General features: G+C 40.2%; 2 protein-coding genes across 3 annotated transcripts in view; both read right to left on the bottom strand.

Moving 5' to 3' along the window:
* Window positions 1-6,636: 6,636 nt before the first annotated feature.
* LOC118779586 (sentan-like) lies at window positions 6,637-9,095 on the bottom strand. The gene is made up of 4 exons (XM_036531758.1): window positions 9,085-9,095; window positions 8,695-8,729; window positions 8,180-8,319; window positions 6,637-6,792 (listed from the first exon to the last, which is right to left on the bottom strand). Exons 1-4 carry the CDS (start codon window positions 9,093-9,095, stop codon window positions 6,637-6,639), a joined length of 342 nt encoding a protein of 113 aa, XP_036387651.1.
* Window positions 9,096-15,033: 5,938 nt separating this feature from the next.
* Window positions 15,034-23,429, bottom strand: part of synpr (synaptoporin) — a 42,102-nt gene continuing 33,706 nt past the window's right edge. For both annotated transcript variants that reach the window (XM_036531639.1, XM_036531640.1), the window contains 3 exons: window positions 18,621-18,819; window positions 17,093-17,284; window positions 15,034-15,822 (listed from right to left, as the gene is read on the bottom strand). In XM_036531639.1, the coding sequence (XP_036387532.1) occupies window positions 15,541-15,822; window positions 17,093-17,284; window positions 18,621-18,819 (673 nt within the window). In that variant the 3' untranslated portion in view covers window positions 15,034-15,540. The remainder of the gene's footprint in view (window positions 15,823-17,092; window positions 17,285-18,620; window positions 18,820-23,429) is intronic.

The following is a 23,429-nucleotide window of genomic DNA, read 5'->3' as shown; positions in this document are numbered from 1 at the left end:
ACTAGTTTATATATGGAAAGTTACCTTCTGTCTTTGTGAGGGCGGACTAGTGACCGAGACCCTTCGGGACATGCGACGGGATCTCAGCACGACATCATTGCCAACAAACCTCTGCATTTCTTCCTCCACCACATCCACCTGGATTGTGGCTGTGTGATAAACACATTAGGGCTGATGACGGGCATGTCCTCATGCCTGTGCTTCAAGTACGATATAGATACCTCAGTGTCAGTCCTACAGCGCTACAAATATGGGAAAGTATCAATTCTGTATATTTACCACTAGGTGGCACTGAGAATCAATGAACCCATAGATTTTAACAGATTTGCTAAAGGACATTTGTGTAATAATACTTAGGAAGGCTACCCTAAACATATTGAGCATTAAAAGTGAGTAATCGTAGTGTTAGCTTTTCGATGCCATTGGCAAAATGTGGAAAAAAATGTAAATGAAAATATCCATGATAACCAGATCTCTCCTTATTTCAGGAAGCAAATGAATTTTTAGAGACGCCACAGTGTGCTGTTTGGTCTCCTCTACTCCCTTGATATTCACCATTATAGCCCGGAGGGTCACTGATGGAGTTGGACACATAATTGTCTTCCCTCTTACAAAGTATTGAGTGCCGCAATGTCCTCTTACAGCCACCCTCCTGTTATGGGCCCATCCCAAATCCATCTTTGGCTATGGTAAACTCTTCTCAAGAAGTGTCACTCTACCTGTGGAGGTTTTGCACCCAGGCTGCTCTGCTGTTGCACTGTCTTTTGGGGTGCGGCCTGTATTCTGGTGGTGGTTGTGGTGAAGGGGAGAGAGCAGTCTGCCCAGTGACCTCTTCACCTTCCTCATGGCCCCTCCCCGTTTGAGTGCTGGAGCTTTTCTGCTCTCGGACATGTATTCAGTGGCAATAGATGAGTGGAAAAGAGCACTGCAGTTTTGACTCAGCTGAGAGGACACTGTGCTCTGGTACCTCAGAGGAAAACAAAGTTCAGCAACTCACACTGAACTTTAGCATGTTAGCCTTATCACTTTTATTAGTGTCTCCCCCCCTCCCCAAAACACAAGCTCTTTAATTCAAATAAACAGTGCTACCTTATGATTACATTCTGCAGCTGTTTTACGCTTGAAGTTTCAATTAATAGTAGCAGAAGGCCATTGCTTTTACATGAAAAATCAAATTCTGTGTCTAAACAAGAGTGCATCATTAGATATGGTATTGAAGAGAAGAGTCTTGATGCATTGAAGATTTGCTTGGTCTGATTTTGCCAGCAGTGTTTGAATAAATCACTCAATAAACACTGACATATGAACATCGTTCAGATAGATGATTGCATTAAAATTCAGTCCTGATTAATCCTTTTCAGGCACATACTGATTCAACAGATCAAATTCACTATGTATATATTTTTTGTAATTGCTTCTCTTATACTGTACAGACAACACACAGGATTCTTAAAATCAATCTCACAACGAGAGCACAGTTGGAATACAATCAAACTGACAAATCATTGCCTTTGATATTTTTATGCAGTACATTTGTTAGCAGGGTTATTGTGATCTGTGATGTGTGTAGATACTGATTCTGCTGTAGAGCGTACAAGAATTTTGCATTACCTTTCCATCACTGTCCCTCTGAGCTTGGCTGTGACACTGGGGTTGCAGTTCACTGTGCCATGTTTGGTGCCTCTGTCACTCAGACTGCATGGAGAGGTCCAGGCTTTACCCTTCCACATAATGAAATGCAAACGACTCCTCTGAAAGTGTGTCTATTGCAAATATCACTACGGACAGACACGTTTCCTCGGAATGGTGCTCATAACCCAGTGTATGTTTAGGAGCTCTGTCAAACTGGCAGAATTCCACATTCATTTGATTGCAGGTGTGAGTTGCATCTTGAGGTGTCTAAAATGGCATATCGATGGTGATGACATTTCTGTTACAGGGACGACAAATTCCTAAAGCCACAACCATTGGCGTAAAAGTCTAAACTGTTTTTCCAGAGGGAATAACATTGTGTGTGGTAATGTGGTGCTTCATGATGTAAAAAACAGGCAGCATTGATATTGTCAACCGTAAAAATATTTCTGTCATTTTAGACAATGAGTCATATGTTTCTAAACTCATTAAGTGGCATGGCTTATTTCAGTCTCAACAGGGGATTATCCATCGGTATTGTGAAGATTCAATTTTCACGTTGGATGTTCCTTCCTGTCTTTATTCATAAACAGAAAATATACTTTTATGTTCAAGTTTAATGCTGGCAAAGGCCAAAAAAATATTCACCTCTGCATTAAGCTCAGTCTATGCACTTCTAAGCCTTTCCATGTACTGATTTGATACATTCTGTGATACTTCAGCTATTGCTGAAGATTCAGATTTTATCTCAGATAGTAATATAGATAGTCCTCAGGGGAATACAGGAAATAGGCATGCAAGTATTTCATTACTAAATGTACTTATACTGTATATGTGAAATTTCTGACTTTTTTGGCATTAAAGTTGAAAGTAAAATCAGGTGTTTGCTAATGAATTTTCAATGTCTCTACCCAGACAGCAATTTAAGTGGTGATTTAAAACGCACATCTGTTTTCAGGGCTCTGTATGTTTTCATTTACAAAATCGTGCAACAGTGAAGCTTTGTTGTCATGAGGTTCACGTCAGGCAATAGAAAGCATGACGTGTGTTTGTGTCTCTGGTAAGCCCATCTGCATAAAAGTGTATGTTGGGTAAGCCATGCATCTAGGGATTAATGTTTATTTTGTAACACAGAAAGCACCTGCCTGAGTGGCTAGTGACCCTTCAACGTTAACCTGCCAAAAAGATAAGGCAGGTGTTAATTTCAGACCCTGTGGGTGTGAGAGAAAGGGACAAGAGGGATGGAACTGGACTGTTACTAATTACTGATGTATCTTTTTGAACATCTTCATACCTGTGTTTTTAAACAAAATATTTGTTTTATGGGCTTTATGTATCTTTATGTTTTATTGGCCATGCAAACTGATATATATCAATTGAACAGACATTTCATTCTGTAATGGGAGTGCATGGTAAATGTCTATGCAGTGTGTTCTAACATTTCTCCAGCAGATGGCATTAGTGTTCTCCACAACTGGCCTGAGGTTTACCCTCACACAGCCTTGCATCTCGTCAGTTGTGTTTAATGTCACTGTGCCAACTGTCCATAACTGCGGTTAATAAGCAACAGTTTCAAAGGAAATGTGTTCAGTGGCTTTTTCCTATTGAAAGTATGACTCTTCTGTCCCTTGAAAGTATGACTCAACATTAGAAGCATAGATCCAATTACCTCGCAATTGACGTGAGATTCTGCATGCCACGTTCTTTCACAGACAGCTGCAGTGTTAGTGACATAAGTCAGGGAAAGCATTTAGGGCCCATTCGCTGAGGAAATGTAACTCTCAGATACAAGTGGAAATTTGTGTTTTAATCAATGGATCTATAAACCTCTTTATTTTTTAAGTGTCAGTTTTTGTTTTCCTGTCAGGAATGGCCTGTAGTCTGTTTATCTGTAGCTCCCTTCTTTGACTGTATGAAGGTTGCAGTGAAGTGGAATATTCTTGCTGCTGTGGAGTTGGATATTCATGAAACATCACCATGACCAGGAAGGACAAGTGCAGCCAATGACATATAAGACAACTGCATATAGGTGGGCTCACATCCTCAACAGCATGGCGTACAACTTGCCACAAAGAGCAGTCAAGTCAAATTTTACCAAGACACATCTCTGTCCATTGTATGTAACATGACACTGTTTCTGCACTGTAACGTGAATGTAAACTGTTATTTTTACACTTTTAGTCATGTGTTTGGACTCCTGATAGTATCTCTTCAGTATGGTCCTGTCAAACTCCCATTGTGGTGAGTGTGCAAAAATCTCAGCCAAGCTCTGAGCAGCTGATTGTAGAAGCTATGTCATGTCTGAGACGCCATCTAATGACAGTATCACTGAAATCATGCTTCACATTCACGCTCCCAAGAAGACAGTGTGGCAGTTTTACTGTAACATCATCTTCTGTGCCACATATGCCTCTGAATGTTTTGTTTTAACATGGCAGAGAAAAAGCACATCATGTGGCTATGGGACTATAACAAATCCAGCCACGTAACCTGGCTCTCATCTATGCAAAATATAGGTCCTTGTGTGTAAATAGAGATATACAGCAGAGGCACTACTCAGACATAGACAACCTACTACAATCCCCGAGTGACACAAAATGTTGACAGGGGACTCACTTGGGAAGCAGGGTATGGATGAGATCATGAGACTACTCTCTGAAGGTCACTTGCCAACAGTCCACTTGGGGCAGCCAGTTCCAGCCACTCAGGCTGACTCTGGGTCTTTGAAGTTGCATTTAGGTAAATAAACCTCAAAAAGAAAATCCACAAGCACAAAATAAAACACACACAGTTCCTGGATAAAGGAGGGCAAAGCATGCATGGAAGAAAACAGCACTATCTGTTTCTGAATCCAAGAATATGGTCTTGAACAAAACAATACTGATAAATGCTCAGTCCAAACACAGCAGTTTTGTCATATTCAATCAGCAACCAGGGACCCAAAACCCAGGTGAGGTCACATCCCTTTAACCTGTTCTACAAGGAAGTCAGACTGCCCCCACTTGGGATGGGTGGGATTAATCCAGTGGCAAAACAACCACAAGAAAAGAAACCAAAAGGCTGTGTAAAGCACATTGGAGGAGTAGGTTGCAACACTGTTCAAAACTGCTGATAATATTTCAGATTTATTACACTGGATTAGAACTCTGCCAACAATATCTTCTTTGATTTGTGGCTATTTCTTCAGTCTCTGGGTTTAGTCTGTGCAACTAGAAGTAACACCCACATGTGTATCTGAGGCTGCTTAGTCAGATATGAGATTGCACCCCAGACAAGTCATCCCTCTTGAAGCAGGTGCTGGAATGATGGGCTATCCCTCAGTGTGCTCCAGTGAAGTGTGGATTCCTCAGTAGGATGAAAAGAAACTGGCATGTAAAACAGAAAAATACAAAAACAATTCTTACTCTGGTATGCATGATGGCCACTCAGATGCAAAGAAAAACACTGACATGATTAGGTAATAGATTAGGTTACATTTTCCCATTCCAATTCCCATTATGTATCTGCTTTGCAGGCACCCTCATCAAAGGCAGCTTACATAGCTCAAAGTTGACCTTTATCTACCTGAATATTTATTGAAGCAATTCAGGCTAAGCATCTTGCTCAAGGGCATAAAAAGAGTGCCACCCAGAGGAATTGAACCTGCAACCTTTCAATAGCAAGCCATGCTCCCAATTCAGCACACCACACTAATAACTGATGACATCTGTCTCTTCCTGGTTCAGTTTTTTTTTTTTGCCTTTATGGTTGCATTGAACACTAATTTATGACACATTCCCTGAATGAAATACTTCATAAGTCTTTCCAACAGAAGTGAATATGCATGTGTTTTTAAACCAGACTTCCCAATACACAGTAGCATTTGTCTCTAAATTTGTCAGGATGAAATCATGAGAGAGGGCAAACCCTGAGAAGTTCTTCTTGGAAAAAAAGTATTATTGTGTGTAGTGTTATCTGGTCTGAACTGTTGCATTGTTTGAGCCCATGCTGACACACCATCAGAACACTGAGTCTGTCTGAGCAGGGCAGTGTTGTCTCCTGAGAAAAGAACATTGAGAAGTTAATGAAGCAAACAGCTGCCATGGAATTTGTCAGCACACCAGATAGAATGTGCTGATCTCTTATCTATTAATCCAGCTCCTCAGTGACTTAAATGAAAGGAATAATGCTCACAGCTGTCAACCTGAGGTAATCTTTGAAGCCAATGTTTCTTTTTTTCTTAAAAGGAGGATGTCTCATAATGAATAGACTTACTGAAATTGACCCCTGCCTGGAAATTAAGACTAAATTCACTTCCACATGTTAAACCCAATTACAACCTCGTATTGATTTTTTTTCAGCAGGTGCTGGGCTTCTCTTAACAAATGAATCCATCAAAAATTCAGAATTTGTATTCTGCAGTTTTCAGCTGATTAAAGGTGCTTTTATTATGGCCCATGGTTGCAATAACATTTTACTATTTGACATACAAAAGCGATTGATCGTAACAAAACAGTTATTTTGTTGATATTTTTAGGGGATAAGTAAAGGCACCATGCTTAATTAACATGTAAGTTTGTGAGGTGACAGCGTGGGTGTAATGCATTTGCACAGCTTGAAAGGAGAAGCTGTGATTAGACTATTCATTTTTCTGTGAATTGAATGGGATAAAAATAAATGTTTTCAGACCTCTCATTCGCCAGAGTGGACTGAATAACTAAAACAACAAGTAGACAGCCCCCCCCCCCCCCCCCCCCACCCAAATCTGTTCATTTCCAACATTTCTCATATTTTTTTATTCAAACCTTGCCCAGGATCCAATTTAGAACAATCTGACAGAGCCACTAATTACGCCAGCAACATCCTTGATGACGGAGGGGAAGGGGGTGCCTTTAAAGAGAACAGAGTTTGTCATTTGCAGTGTACAAAAGAAAGGGCTGAGTCTGTCGCCTTTAACGAGTGCTGACTACTCCTGGGTCTGGTACTGGAGCATATCACGGGGCAAAGAAAGGGCTGGCTTTTTCTTTACTGTGATCTTGCTCTTTGAATTTCTGGCAGCAGCTCTGAAGTGACTGTCAGGCTGAGGATGAAAAGCAGGAAGTCCTCTACTGCTATTCTCCTACCCGCATCCTTCTCCAGGTCCTCCATGACCTCTCTGTATTTTGGTTTTGACTCTTGTCCCTGGAAGGTAAGAAAGTGATTTTAACTCTAACCAAGAATTTCCACAGCTCTGTGGCACACTCCACCAGAACAAAAATGTTTCACGCAATCACACACTGACTCATTGGCTCCCTGAAGGTTACAATGGGCACACAATGTTTCTGAAACTACCATTCCCTCAATAGCTGCACAACCACAGTTTTACTAGATTTTCTGACATGTGAGTGGTTCATGTTATGTTTGTTTATACATTGTCTGAACATTTCAATCCTCATCCTCAACTGAATTCAAGTTAAAAATGTTTAGGGTTGAGTCAAAAATTTGAGCCAATACTGTAAAAATCATTTTTCTTATACATCACCACAGGTTGAGCTGTCACTGAAAACTAAAGAAAAATGTTACATAAGAACTGAAAACATGATACTTGCTAAGATGCTCATAACTTCAGGCTGAGGAAAAAGTGCCGTAAAAGCAGTTTAAATGATTTTTTTAGATAAGTGCGGATGTTGTGTGATGTTAAAGGGACCTGAGTCTGACATTCCGCTCCTGCAGGACAAGCGGAAGTGATGTCCCCCTTGCTGTTGTCTCTCAGCACTCATTTAATGGGGTCCCGTGTCATTTTTAATGAGCGAGCCAGCGGAGTGGATAGACATGCACGCACACCCGGCAGTCCTGCTCTCAACACGGGCTGTCATGTGAGTAGACATTTCTGATATGTCTCCAGGAAAACTCCTTTAAAAGAGACAGTTGCCCAATGAACATGAAGCCTTGAAGGGCTTCTCTGATGATCTCATAAAGTGTGGTACTGACAGCAGCCAAAGTAGAGAATCGTGGGATGCGTTGATGCATTAAACTGTAATAACGGGAAACCACTTGACATAACATGAGTGCAATGATCATCTAAGATTTCAGCACCCTCAGCAGATGGGACAATATTTTTGTATACTAATTAGAGAAAGAGTATAATTAGGCAGAATTAAGTTTATGAGAAAGGGTGATATCCATGTTCGTAGCATACAATAAACAGGAGACATTTTGGATAGCATAATGCATAATAGTGATGGTATGTATGGGAGGTTTTTAGTGATGCTGTTTTGGTGCCTTTATATTTAGACCCTCACTGCTGGCCAGGGAGGCGTATTGTTTCAGTGAGCAAAGGTCTATTCATACTGTCACGGCAGCAGGCCTGGCCACCTAAATAATTCCAGAAAGTAAAACTGCGTCTGTCTTTTAAACTAGTCCTCTGTTCTTCACTTCACCATGATAGTGAAGGGAAACTTTTGAGAAACTTCACAGCTACCTGCCATTTCTCTGCTGTGCTCCAGGGTTATGCGATTCCTTTAATCTCCCTCTTTCTCAGAGAGGAGAGCTATAATAGCCTTTTCCATCCGGCTGCGCAAAGTCTTACCCGCATGAAAGTCTGAAACTGTGTCAGTAATATTTCTTTGGCGTCTCCTTTGCTGACTCTGCCATCTGGTCCTGCCGAGTTATAAAAGACCAGTGCTGCTGTCGCTATGGCCTTCTCCAGGTCAGAGCCTCTGGCCAAAGCTGACGAGAGAGGAGAGGAAAGGAGAGTGGAGCGTGGCAGACAACCAGGGGAGACAAGAGCTCCATCACACGGGAAAATAAAACATCTCTTCTCCTAGACTGCATCTGCAGTGGAGCACGCACCGTCGCATGTGGGACGACTTATTTTTAAAATGCAGAAGCAGAACAGCTGACCTGCCAGGGCCTGTAGTTGCGTCTGTGACAGACTGTCTTCTGTACAGAGCGACTGCGGTATTACTGTAATTAACAACAATCCCTTTTGTACATTGACGTAAAATCTGTGCCTGGTCAGGCCTGGGTGAACATGTGGGAGGAGCTCATGTGGAGCAATCACACTGAGAATATAAAGGCATTACGTGGAAGAGGCAGACCTACCTTTAATGGAGGAGAGCTGTTTAGACACTGGCACACTGTTTAAACAACAGGAAGGACGTTATTCGGACACATGCAGACTAGAATCCCTCAAATCATATTAAACCCATACCATTCCCCTAAATATGAGCTTTTTATGAAAAAGCAAATTTTCAACAAATTTCACTCATTAAAAGGCACACAATGTTTCTGAAAACAAGGCTGCAGTAGACATCACTCTAGCCTTCACTGTTCTGCGTCAAGATCAAACGACTACTGGAGTGCCTCTGGAATTTTTCTTCTGAATCTGGTGATCCCCAGTGGATGCCAAGAGCACTATCAATTTCGATTACTGAGCATGCACATCGCATAACTCTTTGGCATTTTTCTTCACAGAGCGTGTACGTAACGTACCTCTTTGGCATTTTCTTTGAGGTCAGATTATTCTCTGTTTTAGTGCCTGGCTCGCCTCCTTTCTCAGAGATAGAAGTTGATCCCCCCATATTGAACTGCGTCTCCGTTGACTTGGGTCACTTGGCAACAGGCGTTGCCTCGCACACACCTGGCTCTAAGGGTGGCTCGATCCAGGAGCTAAATCTCAATGTTTGCTCAGTCCACAGCAATCAATTTCAGAAGACAGCGATACGCTGATCCTCCCTGAGCAAACGCTCTGGTCATTGATCTCACACCAGGGAGAGTCTAGGCAAGGCAGTTGAAACTCTAATCTGTGGTGACACAGCACATAACATAATAAACATTAAAAACAGTCACGGCTTCATGATGGGATTAATCATTCAACATAATACTAAGAGCTTTTCTGTTATTAATTTGAGGTTTTGCAGTTTTGTTGTGTCCTCAATTTGCCCTTTTGTTGAGTGGAGTTAATTTGGAAGCCAATGCTGCAAAATGTAAGGCCTTCCAAGAGGGTTCTTCTATTTCCTGCCTGATGGCTATTGGTGGATCAGATAAGCCTCTGAACATTGAATTTTCTTTAAAGGGGATAAAGTCTTCATCAAAAAAGTGCTTTCCCATTGCACTAATGAACATGTAGTCCAATGAAATTAAATCACATCTGATGATACCACTTAGTTTGTCCTTTTCATCTACCATCATTATGGATATGAAACCTGAAGTAACTCTGTCCAATTCATACCATCAGGTGCAGTTGGTAAATTTTATTCTGTGAATAAATTTAGACAATTTACCGGGACTAATTAAGTATTAAAATATGCTATTTTACTTCACAAGAGCAAATGTGTTGTGCAGAGAGCGCGTCTATCTCATTCCATCTCTTTAGTATTCCGCCTGCTCCTGTGAATAATAATACAGCCTGTCTGAAGCCAGCTCTAATGCTCCTCATTAAATCCCTGCTTTACATCGACAGTGGGAGACAAATTCACTTAATTCCAGACATCTGAGAAATGTATTACACAAAGGACAGGTTGGTTTCATTTGAAAAAGCATCTCTTTTTATATACATTTAGACAGTCAGGTCTGGAGTTTTATGTAGCATGCAGAAGCCAAGTGGGAGAATGTGTGGGAGATGTGGCAGAACCACATCATCAAAAAATAGAGTCGACATCTGTGGAGGCAAAGGACAGTGTGACTGGAGGATACTGGCAGTTCCGGATATTTGTTTTATTAATTTTTGCGTAAATATAATGTTGATCAAATAAATTAGTAGAAGTGTCAACCAAGTTTCCCATAGGTGTCCACTTTATGAAGGTGAGGAAGAGGCGTTCTGTGCCCACAACTACAGAGCCCACAATGCCGATGGCCGCAGGGCTGAGTGATAGTTGAATGTAGAGACAGACCTCTGTTCACACATCAATATGTGCTTCCAAGCTGCAGTATGCTAGCCCCTCAGTTTATTTGTGTACAGCTGCCCAGAAGCACACTTACCAGCATCCCCCTGCAAATCAGACCTATGATAGTATACAGAACAATTGCTATTATCACCTCTTGCAGACACACAGTCCAAAAGACATTATTTAGAAACCAAGAAGTCACTGATCAACATAACTCCCATCAAGGATCTCTGTCGTTTCTTTCTGAGTGAAAATTTGATTCTACCTTTCAGTTCTGAACTCCTGCCAGGTGGAACCCAGAATGATACAGAAAAATACCACAAAATACCACAAAAGATTTATTTTATTTCTTTTTTTAAGAGAAGATGTATTTGTGTGCCTTACAGAGCTCACTCTCAGCTGCATGGTAGCAGTTGAAGACTTGAAGCTCTTTGAGGACTGGAGGAGTTGAGCATTGATTTTAACCTTTCTGACTGCGCCCCTGTTCGACCCTTTTGACTGTTTCCAGGTTTGACTTCAATTTGTCAGCAGTCTGGTGGCTTTTCTCTTGCACCCCGTCTGTGGGAAATTACTACTTGCAGACAGCCTGCCATGACTGTGAACCTAACCCCTAGTTTCCTGCAGATAACCTAACACTAATTGTTGTTCCCTAAACTGCACCTACATTAGAATTTGAACCACAGTCTCTCTCAGCCCCAGACACCTCCACATGTCTGGCATCTCTGCAGAGGGTTGAAGACACATGAGCTTTTAGCCAGCACCCCCACCTCCTAGAGAGAGATGTCTTAATTACACTCATCAAGAGCATGCCCTGTCATCAACAAGGCTTTGCTGGTAACGACTTTTCACAACCCAGTCATTACCTCTGCCTTTGCTTCATGCAGGGTAACTACCCACTTCTGACTGATGTTCTACGAAGAGGGTCTGGCTGAGGTGCAGTTTTTGGTGCTGGAGATCAAGGAATGCCCAGGTGTATTTTACTGGGGAAAGATAGATGAGGCCGTCCTTTAAAATGATAATGTTCTGGCATGTAACTGACTTTTGAATCGCAAACATTTAATGCTTCTTTCTCTTGGGCTGAGCATATTTTCGGTTGGACACAACATTACATTCTCTGTAATAAAATTAAACTCCTCAGAAATTAACTCCAAAATGTGTAAACTGGCCTCTCATTTCTCCGCGTCAAAAAGTTAATCAAATATCCTCACAAAGTATCAGATTGCAAAACAGAAAATGTTTTGTTACATACAGCAGATTACAGTAGTCAGAATGCATCCAGAGTACACAACATTATGATTTTGAGAAGTTTGTAGATGCACCATTCCTTTTACAGTTTTAGAACTATAGTGAACAACACTCTACTCTTTTAAGATATTACTGGATTGTACTAAAATCACAATGACATATTTCAGAGATGGTGTTCTAAAGGACATTAGAATATTTTCAAGGAATGTTGCTTTTCACTCCCACTCATAGCCATAGCAAATTAATTAATTTGTTTAGGACATTTGATGATTAACTGTAGGTCACAATGGTTTTTTCTAAATATCTCAGTGTTGAAGACTGAAATGTTACTTCTGTTCTCTTCACTATAAAGGAACATTTTAAAGAGAATGGTGTCAACTTTGCATGTTGAGCAAAATGTACACTTGTTTCACAAGAGCCCTTTTGTACCAATGTGCAGTTCCATTACAGGTTTTCTGTGAGATGAGTAATTTTTTCATATGGCACAATTATGGTCCATGTCTCTGAGTAAATTTTCAGCAAGGCTTCAGAGCATGTCTTTCAAACAAATTAAAAAAGCATCCCCCTATGATTCTCACTCTTTTTCACTCTGCCTCTCTGCCTGCAGTAGCAACCATGGCCTTCATCATAGCAGAGCATGGAATTGTGGCACCCCTCACCTACACCTGTTGTTATGGCAACAGCAATGAGGCGTGTTTGAAAACAGTACAGTGAGTCTGAATGCTAAGGCATCATGGGATTAACCAGAGTTAACCCTTTAAGAGCCTTGTTGGGTAACTGAGATTGGGGTGTAACATCCTGTTTGGGGATAGCTGCCAGAGGTTGCTGGTCCTCACAACTTCTCCCTCATTCCAATGGTGAAGAAACAGCCAAGCTGTCACAGTCTTTTGCAGCTGATGAGTGCCGCCATGTCAGAGGAGCCCCACCAGACTGGAGCAGAGAACACCAATAGTGCTTTGGCTGCAATGGCAACACGCTTGGCGCTTCTTTTGCATGTCAAAGTTAGTCTGACTTCACAAAGACTACCTCTACCATTGACACTCCCACTGATAGCCTCATGTTTGCTAGTGGCACACCATACTACTGTTTTAGCAGATTGTTGTTGGTACTTGAAAGGCTGCCAAAGTTCACCTGTGACTGTGTTAGAATGGGTTTGGCTACACTCGAAATTCACTAGAACATCCTATGTTAACAGCTTCTCATCTTGGCTGTGAGCTGGATATTTTGGTTTGTTCTTTTGTCTGATTGAGTCTTTTTCAAGCACTGCTGATGGAGAGGACAGCTGGATCTTTTTTTTTTTTTTTTTTTTACGAGAACAGGCCATTCGGCCCAACTAAGCTCGCCATTACAATTAAAGAGAATCCAAAGCTGCATCTAGAGACAACTAATATCTGACCTATATGTAATGTGAATGTAAATGTGAGCAAAATTCCTAAAACGAATCTATTTTTTTAAATTCAGACATTAGCTATTCATAAGCTCGAAGATCCTAAAATTTCAAATTGCTGTATGTATATTTTGTTAAGTTCAAATAACAGAACATTGTAAAATAAATCAGATATTGAATCAAAATACATAGCTATAGAAAAAAGCAAATATGCTATTTCAATTTATCAATTTCCAAAATAATAGGATCAGACTTCATAATTCATCTGAGACATGAAATGCACACAGCATTGATCAAATGCCTCTGATGTTTCTTTGACTTTAATAACACATGATAAACAACTGCTCTCATGTGAGGTATTGATATTTACAGCTGCACAATTATGTGTCTTTGATAACTTCCCCCATTTAAAAATGTCATTATTCAAATGACTGTTGACAACGTGTTCTTCACTAAATGTCACTTCCCTCCTTTGGGAACTATGACAGCAATTATGACACTCACTGCAGTTAATGATATTTACCCTTGAACACTGTTCTTGCAATGATTCTCATCATTTCCTGTTTTAAGAATATATCTGCAGAAGGTTACTGTAAAACTAAGAGCTTTTGCAATCTCAGTATTTTGACTGGTGTGGCTTTATGCATGTGTGAAATAATAACCTCTCAATTTGAGTTGTGTTACACTATAAAATTGCCTTGATTGGCAATCAAATCAAGGCACTGTGGACCATTACTCCATTCATTTCTGATTTCTAGGGAGAGGATGCAAGTGAAGGGCAATTCAGTTCTCCCTCTTGGAAAAAAAACATGTTGACTTTCACCAACAATCATGTGGAAGTTTTACATTTCAGTGCTACTTAGTTATTGCTAACTTATGTCAAGTTGAGCAATCAGAGGATTGACCATTCAGCAGTGAAGTTCTTGAATTGTAGTAATCAACTTTGGCCAAATGCATTCCCCACACAGTCCTCCACAGATAATACCACCTCATGTAAGGGTGTCAGCAACATCTTTATTAGTGTTCCTTGATATGCAGATACAATATCATTCACATCCAGTAATCATGTACAGATTACAACAAGAATACGGACTCTGACTTTTTTCACATTATTATGTAACACTGACGGTAGAGCAAATACAAGAATGAATTTTTTTTTTCAATAAACAAATGCAGTTACCGTGATAATTCCAGCCACATGCTTTGGGATTCAAGAAACAAAATTGCACAGTTAAGAAAACGTTCATGTACAAACTTTGATATTTTTTTTCTCCTTTTTTCGCTTTATATCACAGATTTTTCTCTAGCTCATATAAACTTGATTGATTGGTAAATTTGATTCAATGATTTGAAGTGCGAATGCAAATGGATGGTAGGTGCTGTTAAATGGTAAATTATATACAGATGGACTTCATTGATCGAGATTAGAATATTGTGCCACTGTTACTGGATACATATGGTTGCTTAGATTAAGCCCACAGTGTATGTTTCATGGAAGTATTTGTAGGTTCATATCAGTCGAAGTGCAGCATAAAAATGATTGTTCTTATTAAAATCATTTCAAAGAGCATTTGTAAACAAAGAGGACACAACTATTTGCTTCTTTTACAAATATAAACACTAACATCAAAATCTTCACAAAACAATGACGGAATTGAATAGAAAGGTATTGTGTGCATTAATAGTAAATCTGAATCTCATAAACAGGCATAATTCACTTTGGAGTGCATTAAAACAGAACATACTACATAAAGCAAATCTGTTTGTTAGGAAAATATATCAGCGTAATCTGAGGAGAAAAAAAAGCGAAACTGAAATTTAAGGGACTTAAATTAGAATAGAACTCATCATTTCAGAATATTTCTGAGATCCTGCCAGTTTTATATTATTATAAAAAATAACTTAAATGTACACGAGCAGGCATATTAACAACTTGAACAGCACAATTTCATGCACTTAACACAACATAATCATCTTCAATAAGTGTACAAATGACCACATTTTCTTTCACAAGAGTGCAAACCAGTTTGAAAAATACTTACGTTGAGTCGGTCTGTGGCACAGCACCTACGGTATCACAGAAGAAGATTCCTCTAACAGACAGCTGAAACCACAGGCAACACAATATCCAGAAAACCAAAAGAAAACCCAAGTCCAGAAAATAAAAGAACAACATCTGATTTTGTACAATACTCCAAATACACACCTGCTGTACCTGCAACACCGCTCAAGGTACCAACTGGGTCTCTACTTATAATCTACATATTAGGATCTGGGACAAACTGGGACCATTCCCTTTTTTCATCAGAAGACTGGTAGTAATGCCACCCCCAACTGCAGTGAAGCCAGACTGAGATGCCAACCTCTTACCACTCTTGTGCCCTCCATAAATGTGCCCTTAGGAATGCAGTGCTGGCCGGGACACGCAGGCTACATCTGATTGGCGAAGGAGATGGGCCCGCTGTGTGCGTACCCGCCCACCTGGCTGTAGCTTGACTGCTGACCCAGATCACCCTGGGCGCTCAAGCCCCCGGACTGAGCAAAGTTTTCCTGCTCAAAGCTGCCCTGGTTGTAGGGCTGCTGGTTGAAGCCGCCAGCCTGCTTTTCCGAGGTGCTGGAGGGGTACCTCTGGCCCGACTTGTGCCATCCCGTTTCCTTGAAGACGAACCAGATGTTTCCGGCCCACAGGACGAAGTTCAAGAAACCAAAAACCTGCGGGCAGAACACAGTGATTGGAGAGAGTGCCTTCAAAAGTCCTCAACTGTGCCATCTTACATGCATTCCACACCAATGGCTGAGTTTCACTACGTTTACAAAAAAATGTCATTATAGTCAATGGTGTATTCCACACTAAACCTGTTCTTGCTAGGTTACTTTTTCTGTACTGGCCAATTACCCTGCTTGGTTTGATTTCTGTTGCATCACTTGCAGATTTCTACTTCAACAGGTTAGGGATTCATCACTAGTCTCATAGACGAACCAACAGACTCACCCCAACATTTTGCCTGCTGTAAGATTCCAGCATTTGTGGCTATCATAAATGAATCATCTTGTGTAGACAACAATAACGTGGACAAGAGGCCAAGGACAGATTATGAAACCAAATGCTAGTGCAACAGAAACACCTGGGATCCTGTAAAACCTCCTGCATGACCTGCCCTGCAACTGACCACCAATTAAATTAAAAATGAAGAGTAAACCTGACCTCATACATCGTTATGATGTCATAATATTTTCACAATACTCCCTGGGCAGAATATATGATGGCAAACCCTGAAGACTTTTCAGGGTTTTCATTTATAGAGGCATTTTGGGGCAGAACCTACTCTACCCTGTTAAAATACTATATATTAATTTATTCTTAGGACCATAGCAATGGGGATTATGAAAGGCTTTGCCTACAACAGTTTGATCTCAGACAAAACATTATTACTCTTTACAACACTGGGTGTAAAGGGCTTCCTCTTCGGAGCATAAACCAAATCCACTGAAATATTAACATTATTTTCCCTTTTGTCTTCCTCCTCTTACTCGTATGGAATTGTAGATCCAGTGGCTTAAAATGATGAACCATGACTCCTGCATTAGGTTATTAACATATTTATTAAGTAAGGCTGTTCGATGTAGCTTGGGGGTCAACTGCTGCATTAGACCTACCTCAATTAAATCCATTTCACAGTAGGATTACGGGATCAGAGTTTATACTCAGAAGAGCATTCCAATTAAATTGTTCTTTAGCTAACCTTGTCCTCGCCCCTGACATACATGCAGAAAAAATGCTCATGACAACATGGTAGAAAATGTTACAGTAGTGATGTACTTCTCAAGTGAGAGAAAAAAATGGTCAAGCACTCATCATTTCTGTTGAAGGTCAGGAAAAAACACCCCTTATAGTCCAACACAATTATGTGCTACCCTAAGGAATGTACAGATTCATCACTTATCCTGCTGTTGGCTGTGTGTAGTGCGTTCAGTCACTTACCACAGAGGTGTTGAGGCCAGACCAGATGGGCCCATATACCGAGCCACACTTGTTATTCTGGACCTTGCAGGCAGACATCAGCAACAGAACCTCGTCCGGATCTGTTGCAACCTTGACATCTGATAGTCCCTTGGCCCAGGCAGATGAGCTGACCAGCCACAGGAAGGAGAAGACCACGGTCACAATGAAGTCCTGGGGAAGGGGGAGACGGATATCAGACCACTTGCCTGACTGTTTGATGTACATAGCACTGTCCCCATACAGACAGCTCTTTGGAGCTGAGCAACAGAAGTCAGTGAGAATCAGCAATCCTGAGAGTGAAGAGCTTCTCTACAATGTTTTATGGCATCAAAGACATCCATCAAGATCATAAGGACATAGATATCTTTGAAAATTGAAACATCTTTGAATCACTTCCTTTCAGAAAAAGACTCACACAGCAAGTTGTCTTCCAGCACTCACCAGGCGGAGGTATTATATTATTTAGCACAGAAACACAGTTTAATTTACACATCACTCCTTCATTACTGGTTCAGCTTCTCAGCTGGATATGAATCATATCCCTAGCCTGTGTGCTTCAGCAGAAGATTTGATTTTTATGTATACCTGTGGTGAAACACACCATTTTGAGTCATACGGAAATATGAGTTGGTGACTGCAACTCTGACACCAAATTTAATTACACACACAGAAACCTGTAGGAACTATTGGTCTTTGCCTGTAATTCTCTCTGTAGCAGCTTTGAACTAGGACTCAGTGATTGTGATAGTACAGTACATGACTCCAACAGTGAGTCTTACAAAACAGACACTGAACTGTGGCTACATAACTCTGATAATGAGGACAAGACACAGACACACAGGACTGTGACAAAATCTAGTGTGTACACAGTCTATAAGACTCCAACAGAAACTCTCACAAATGTCAGTCTTGCAGCAATTGCCTCAGTGTAGAAACACTAAGGCATATGGGTCAGTAGGCCTTGCATGTAAGCAGGTGTCACTGACATTTGTAGTGACTCATGGAGTGACAGTGACTTCTGCATTGAGTCTTGCTGTATTTTCTAAATAGTGAATGGACCCTACAGCTCTCTACATTCCCACTGGACAGCTCTGTCTGTCCTTCCGTTTTAGCAATCAGAATCTGGGCTAACACTAGAGGCTGTATGTCTACCCCAGCTTCCACAACAAAACATTGTTTGTTATGAGTGACACACAGACTGATGGATGTGGAGGTACTCTAGGGTTATTACACCAGGACCAAGGTATTGTGGGAGTTAGATGGCATTTAAAGAGAGCACAGGAAGTCAAATTGCATATTTGGATCAAGCTACATGTGCACAAAAGTATTTACAGCGAAACATGACTAAAAAATGACAACAATACAGCAATAAAATACATCAATACTAGGAACAGAGGCTCTTATATCTTTAGTGCTAAATAATCCTCAGTTAAAACTGACATTCAGAACCTCAGTAAGAAAGATCAGGAAAAGTTCCTGGGCAGAGAGGAAGAAAACCAAGACTCACAATGAGGGGCCCTCGGTTGTTCTCTCGATACTTGTTCTGAAAGAAGATGTAGACCACAGTGGCAAGGAGGGAGTACAGGAAGGCAAAGACGGCGATGGTGACAAAAAATTCGGCTGAGGAGGAGTAGTCTCCTATCAGGAAGAGTCGCTCCTGCTTCTTCCCCTGACACAACGGGGCATCAAAGTATACCTGGTGCAACCTGCCACCCAGCCAGACAAAAGAGGTGAGACAAATTAGCCCACAGCCCATCGGGATGCTGCAAACAGAAAAAGAAAACCTGTGACTCACCGAAACTTCTCACAAAATATACAAGGTAAAGAAAAAAAAAAAAACAAGTCCAGCCAGATAAACAGCGATTCTCCTATACGAGCCATTAAATCAATAGTCACACGGATACAAACATCAACTCTCTAATGCACGGCTTTACTTTACTCTGCCCTGTGGTACATGGAAACACTATTGACATTTTTCAGGACCTTTACACTTTATGGTTTGATTTTAAACTTTGAGGCTATAAACACCTATTCAAGTGTTTGTTATTATATTACAGTTTTGTCATGCATTACACATCCTGGTGTAAATATCAAGGCTCCAAGTCAAGCCACTGCTGCCAAGCAATTTATCACCATGCAAAGTCTGAACAGTCTGCCAAAGTGAACAACATGATCATGATAACCAGTACAATTACAGTTCTGCGGTCATACAACACAAAGGTAATGTGCAAGCAAAGACAGCTATGCATCAGCTAACAAGGTAAAATGGTAGCTAGCAATTAAGTCATTACCATTGGGCATTAGGTAGCATGCTAGATCACAGCTCATAATATGGGGAGCACAGTAATATTTTAAAAGTCTTTTGGTTCTTGCCACCTTTTTAATGACATTCTTACATAGTGGGATAATGCTAATCTTACGTAGTAAGACTAACCTTGCATAGTAACATTATGAGAATGAAACAATTTGTAAGTGTGAGCCTAGTTTCTTTTTAAAAAATACCACTGGCTAGTTAGCAGGGTCACTAAGATCAATGCTGTCTAGTTGTACAGACAGTGAAAGAGTGTGGTATACACATATGCTTTTCCTTTCTATTCCTGTCAACCCTCCGAAGGAACACTAACCATTAGCAACAGAAGTTATCAACCCAGTTCTAACCCATAATCTGTCATGAAGTAGCTAGCACATTTCATTGGTAAAGTTCCACATCGCTGTATCTACGGCAGTGAAGTGCTTCTGTCATAGAGTTCTCAAACCCTAGGGTGACCATACGTCCTCTTTTTCCCGGACATGTCCTCGTTTTGGGATCTAAAACATGCATCCCAAAATGAGGACATGTCCGGGAAAAAGAGGACATATGGTCACCCTATCAAACCCTGTATAATCCTGGAACGTAGTCATACAGATGCTCTAAAGGAACTTTGTACTGACTGTGCAAGAGGCTGACATGGCATGCAAAGCTATATACTGAAATTTAGTGGTGGGTAATCAATTGCAAAACAGTATGTAGTGGAGTATCTTGAACTGAACTGGTGAGTATTTGGTTGTGTTGCAGTGGTTCATCCTCTGCTGTGCTAGGGACATATTGTAGCTACTGAGTTGTTACACATTGGATATTGGTACAACTTGACTAGTACTACTACAATCAGAATCACAACATCAATGCTATAGAAGTGCTCAAGCACAAACCTAAACATTATAGAGTTGTGTGTGAGTGGGAGGTGTTACAAATTTGCTGTGTTAAGAATCTCTGATGGTGTAAGAAGAACAGAAACATTTTTATACACCCTAATTCATGCCTCTTCAAAGTGCAAACTCTTTACAGTTTTAATATGGTGACATAAAGGTAGAGGGATTGAAGATTCAATTGATGTTCCTTATCAACTAGAAATCTGCTTGAGCAGTTATAGGCATCTAATTCAGTAAGGTTCTCCATGTGGTGAAACTCTACAGTCACGTCATGTTCACCTATACCCACCTGAGATAACAAAGACATCAGGAACTGTCAAGTATTAACTAGTCTTTATTCATGCGTGTGTGTGTGTGTGTGTGTGTGTGTGTATGCGTACGCATGTCCATGTGCGTTTGTGTGCGTGTATATATGTGTGTGTGTGTGTGTGTGTTTTGAGCCTTAAAAGGAAATGCAAAGCAGCATTGGCCTCTAATAAGACATATGCAACCTTTAAAATATTTGAGTCATACTGGTGGGTAACATCCAATTCAGTCTGATCTCCGAAATAGTTGTCTAAAAGAGACAGCATTATCCACGGAGTTCAACTCATCACTTATGAAACCAAGAAGATCAGACAGGAGCTTCAAAGAGCCTTGCTCTGTGTGTGAGTGTGAATTATACTGCAGGGTTTTCAGATGTCAAATAACAAAACCCCACATTTTTCAATGCAGGAAATGGCATCAAACTCTTCAGAGGCCTTGCAGCATTAAAACAATGCTCAGAAGTGCAGGCAATCAAGTAACCAATTATTCCTCACTTGATGTGGTATAATGCATTTCCAATATGATAACAATGTAATAATTTCTTGGACAAAAATGAACCAATGAATTAAGTACAGCAATTAACCTAGTAGCTTTAAGAAACAATATTTTATACTCTTTGGGACTATTGATAAGTTACTTTTATGCTCCCTACTAAAAGAGTTGGTGGAGCAGGTTCTTGGGAGTAGAAATCCAATTAAAACAGACAAAGAAAGAGAAAACTTGGCAGGGGGATCCATCACATTAGCACAAACCATCCAAGCGCCTCATTTTTACAGCACAATATTTAAAAAGCTGTTAGTGCTCCAATGCATCATTTCCTGTGATTTACCTCCCTCTGTGAAGCCTCAGGCCTCATGTAATTGATTTCAGCTTAGCCCTCAGCTACAGTGGATTCAAGGGAATGCTCTGTAATGCCATCCTCATTTCACATTTAAAAAGACAAGGTGATATTAAACAGCCTCAGTGTGACCAATATCCAGTCACATATCCAATGACATAAAAGTAACATATACATATATTATAACATTAAAATCAATATAGCCATGCAATATACTAAATCAGGTTAGATTCATATTTCCATAAAAAAAACAAAGGAGTCATTTATATATAACATCAATTTAACAGTGGCAAAGATTTACTGGACGCTATTAATTTTTCAACAAGAAGAATGTGTTAATCAGCAGTTCCTATTGGTCACTTTAACACACAGAAGAAAGCAATTTAAAGATCTCAACTAATAGGGAACTGGGGCCATGGAACTGATTATGTAACTGATTACTGTTACACTGGCTGGCTGAATCGGCCTCCGACAAACTTTATCTACAGAGCTCCAGAATACCGGGGCGTTGATCAATATAACAATGCTCTTGCAAGCTTATTAGTGTGCTGGTATATGAATTGAGAAAGTAGCGTGTTAAAATCCTTTAATATGCTGATTAGGGTCACCATCTGTAAAGGCAGAAATCCTCATCCCTCTCAGCCCTTATTGCATGTACTCCATTGGTTGTACTGTACAGCGCAAAACGTGAGGCTTGCAATTCACAATTGTACAGTAACAAAGTTACAGAAAGTTTACCTGTCTTCATATGAATCATTCATTCAGAGAATGAAACTCAACAGGGAAGTGCATGCCTTTTCTCGATGAATCTGTTATGCCTGAGCTCAGGAGCACAAATGCTTTTTTTTCTTTGCCTGAAAGTTTACATATGAAGTTTAACTGTTTAGAAACTTTCACGGTGTCTATTCACGTGACTGAATAATATTGAATATGTTGCTGTCTGATGTGAACCTTTTGACTGCATACATGTAGTTTCTGATGGGAGTGGAAAAAAGACAATGTACCTTAAACTTACAGTGCAAAATGCAAAGTGCAATCACCTTATGAAAGAAAGAACATATTTTCTCAGTGATCCTAATATGTGTAAATAATATAAACAAAAAAAAAAAAACAAAATTATGCTAATCCTTCCTTTCAGTCAAGAATTCATTTTTACTTTCTTAAACAAAGTGCAGAACTTTAATGTGCTAAGTCAGAGATGCATTTACTAGAACTGGCAGATGATGAGCTAATGGTGATGTTTTAAAGAGCAGAAAACTGAAAAGAGTATAGCAATGGTTTGGACATGTACACACTAGGTAGAACAAAACACTAATTCAATGAAGCATCAAAGTTCATAATGTCTTGTTGGTATGAGTAATCTTTGTCTTCATTTCAAGAAGAACTTTTTTCCATTGATTTTCCCAGTAATTAAACGGGCCTTGGAATTCAACCAGAGTTTTAAAGGTCAGTGAGCATGAAACAAAAATCATCTGTTCCCTTTTAAATCACATAAAGCAGAGGAATTGAAAAGACACCTTTTGTGACAAAAGCGCTGCAATGACATTTTCTTTTCAAGGCTGTTGTCTGCATTACATTGCTGAGGGCTAAGCAGAGCACAGAGCAGATAAGGCCAGCCTCTCAAATTTACACATAACAACTAAGAGGAATTCTGGAATGCAAGATAGAATTCATTGACATCAGTTTAACAATTTCATAAGCAATTTACTAGAAATTACCACACTGCTTTTAACCCCGTGTGCAATGTTGGTGAGATCCAGCAAGAGATCAACCACAGTAAAAAATATGAGCAAAACCTATACCTAAAATATTCAGTGCACTGAATGACAATATATTGCCTTATGAGATGAAACTACTAAAATGTGTACTCATGCCTTTGATGTTTTGTCCACTTTGGGATAGTGGTTGTTTTCTCATGTTTTTTTTTGTCTCAATTGCAACAGTAATTCAGAATGAATACTTGACTTGCACAGGCAAAAATTT

This window comes from Megalops cyprinoides, chromosome 6 (genome assembly GCF_013368585.1).
Source record: "Megalops cyprinoides isolate fMegCyp1 chromosome 6, fMegCyp1.pri, whole genome shotgun sequence".
Lineage (NCBI taxonomy): Eukaryota > Metazoa > Chordata > Actinopteri > Elopiformes > Megalopidae > Megalops > Megalops cyprinoides.
This window is presented reverse-complemented; position numbering and strand designations above follow the sequence as displayed.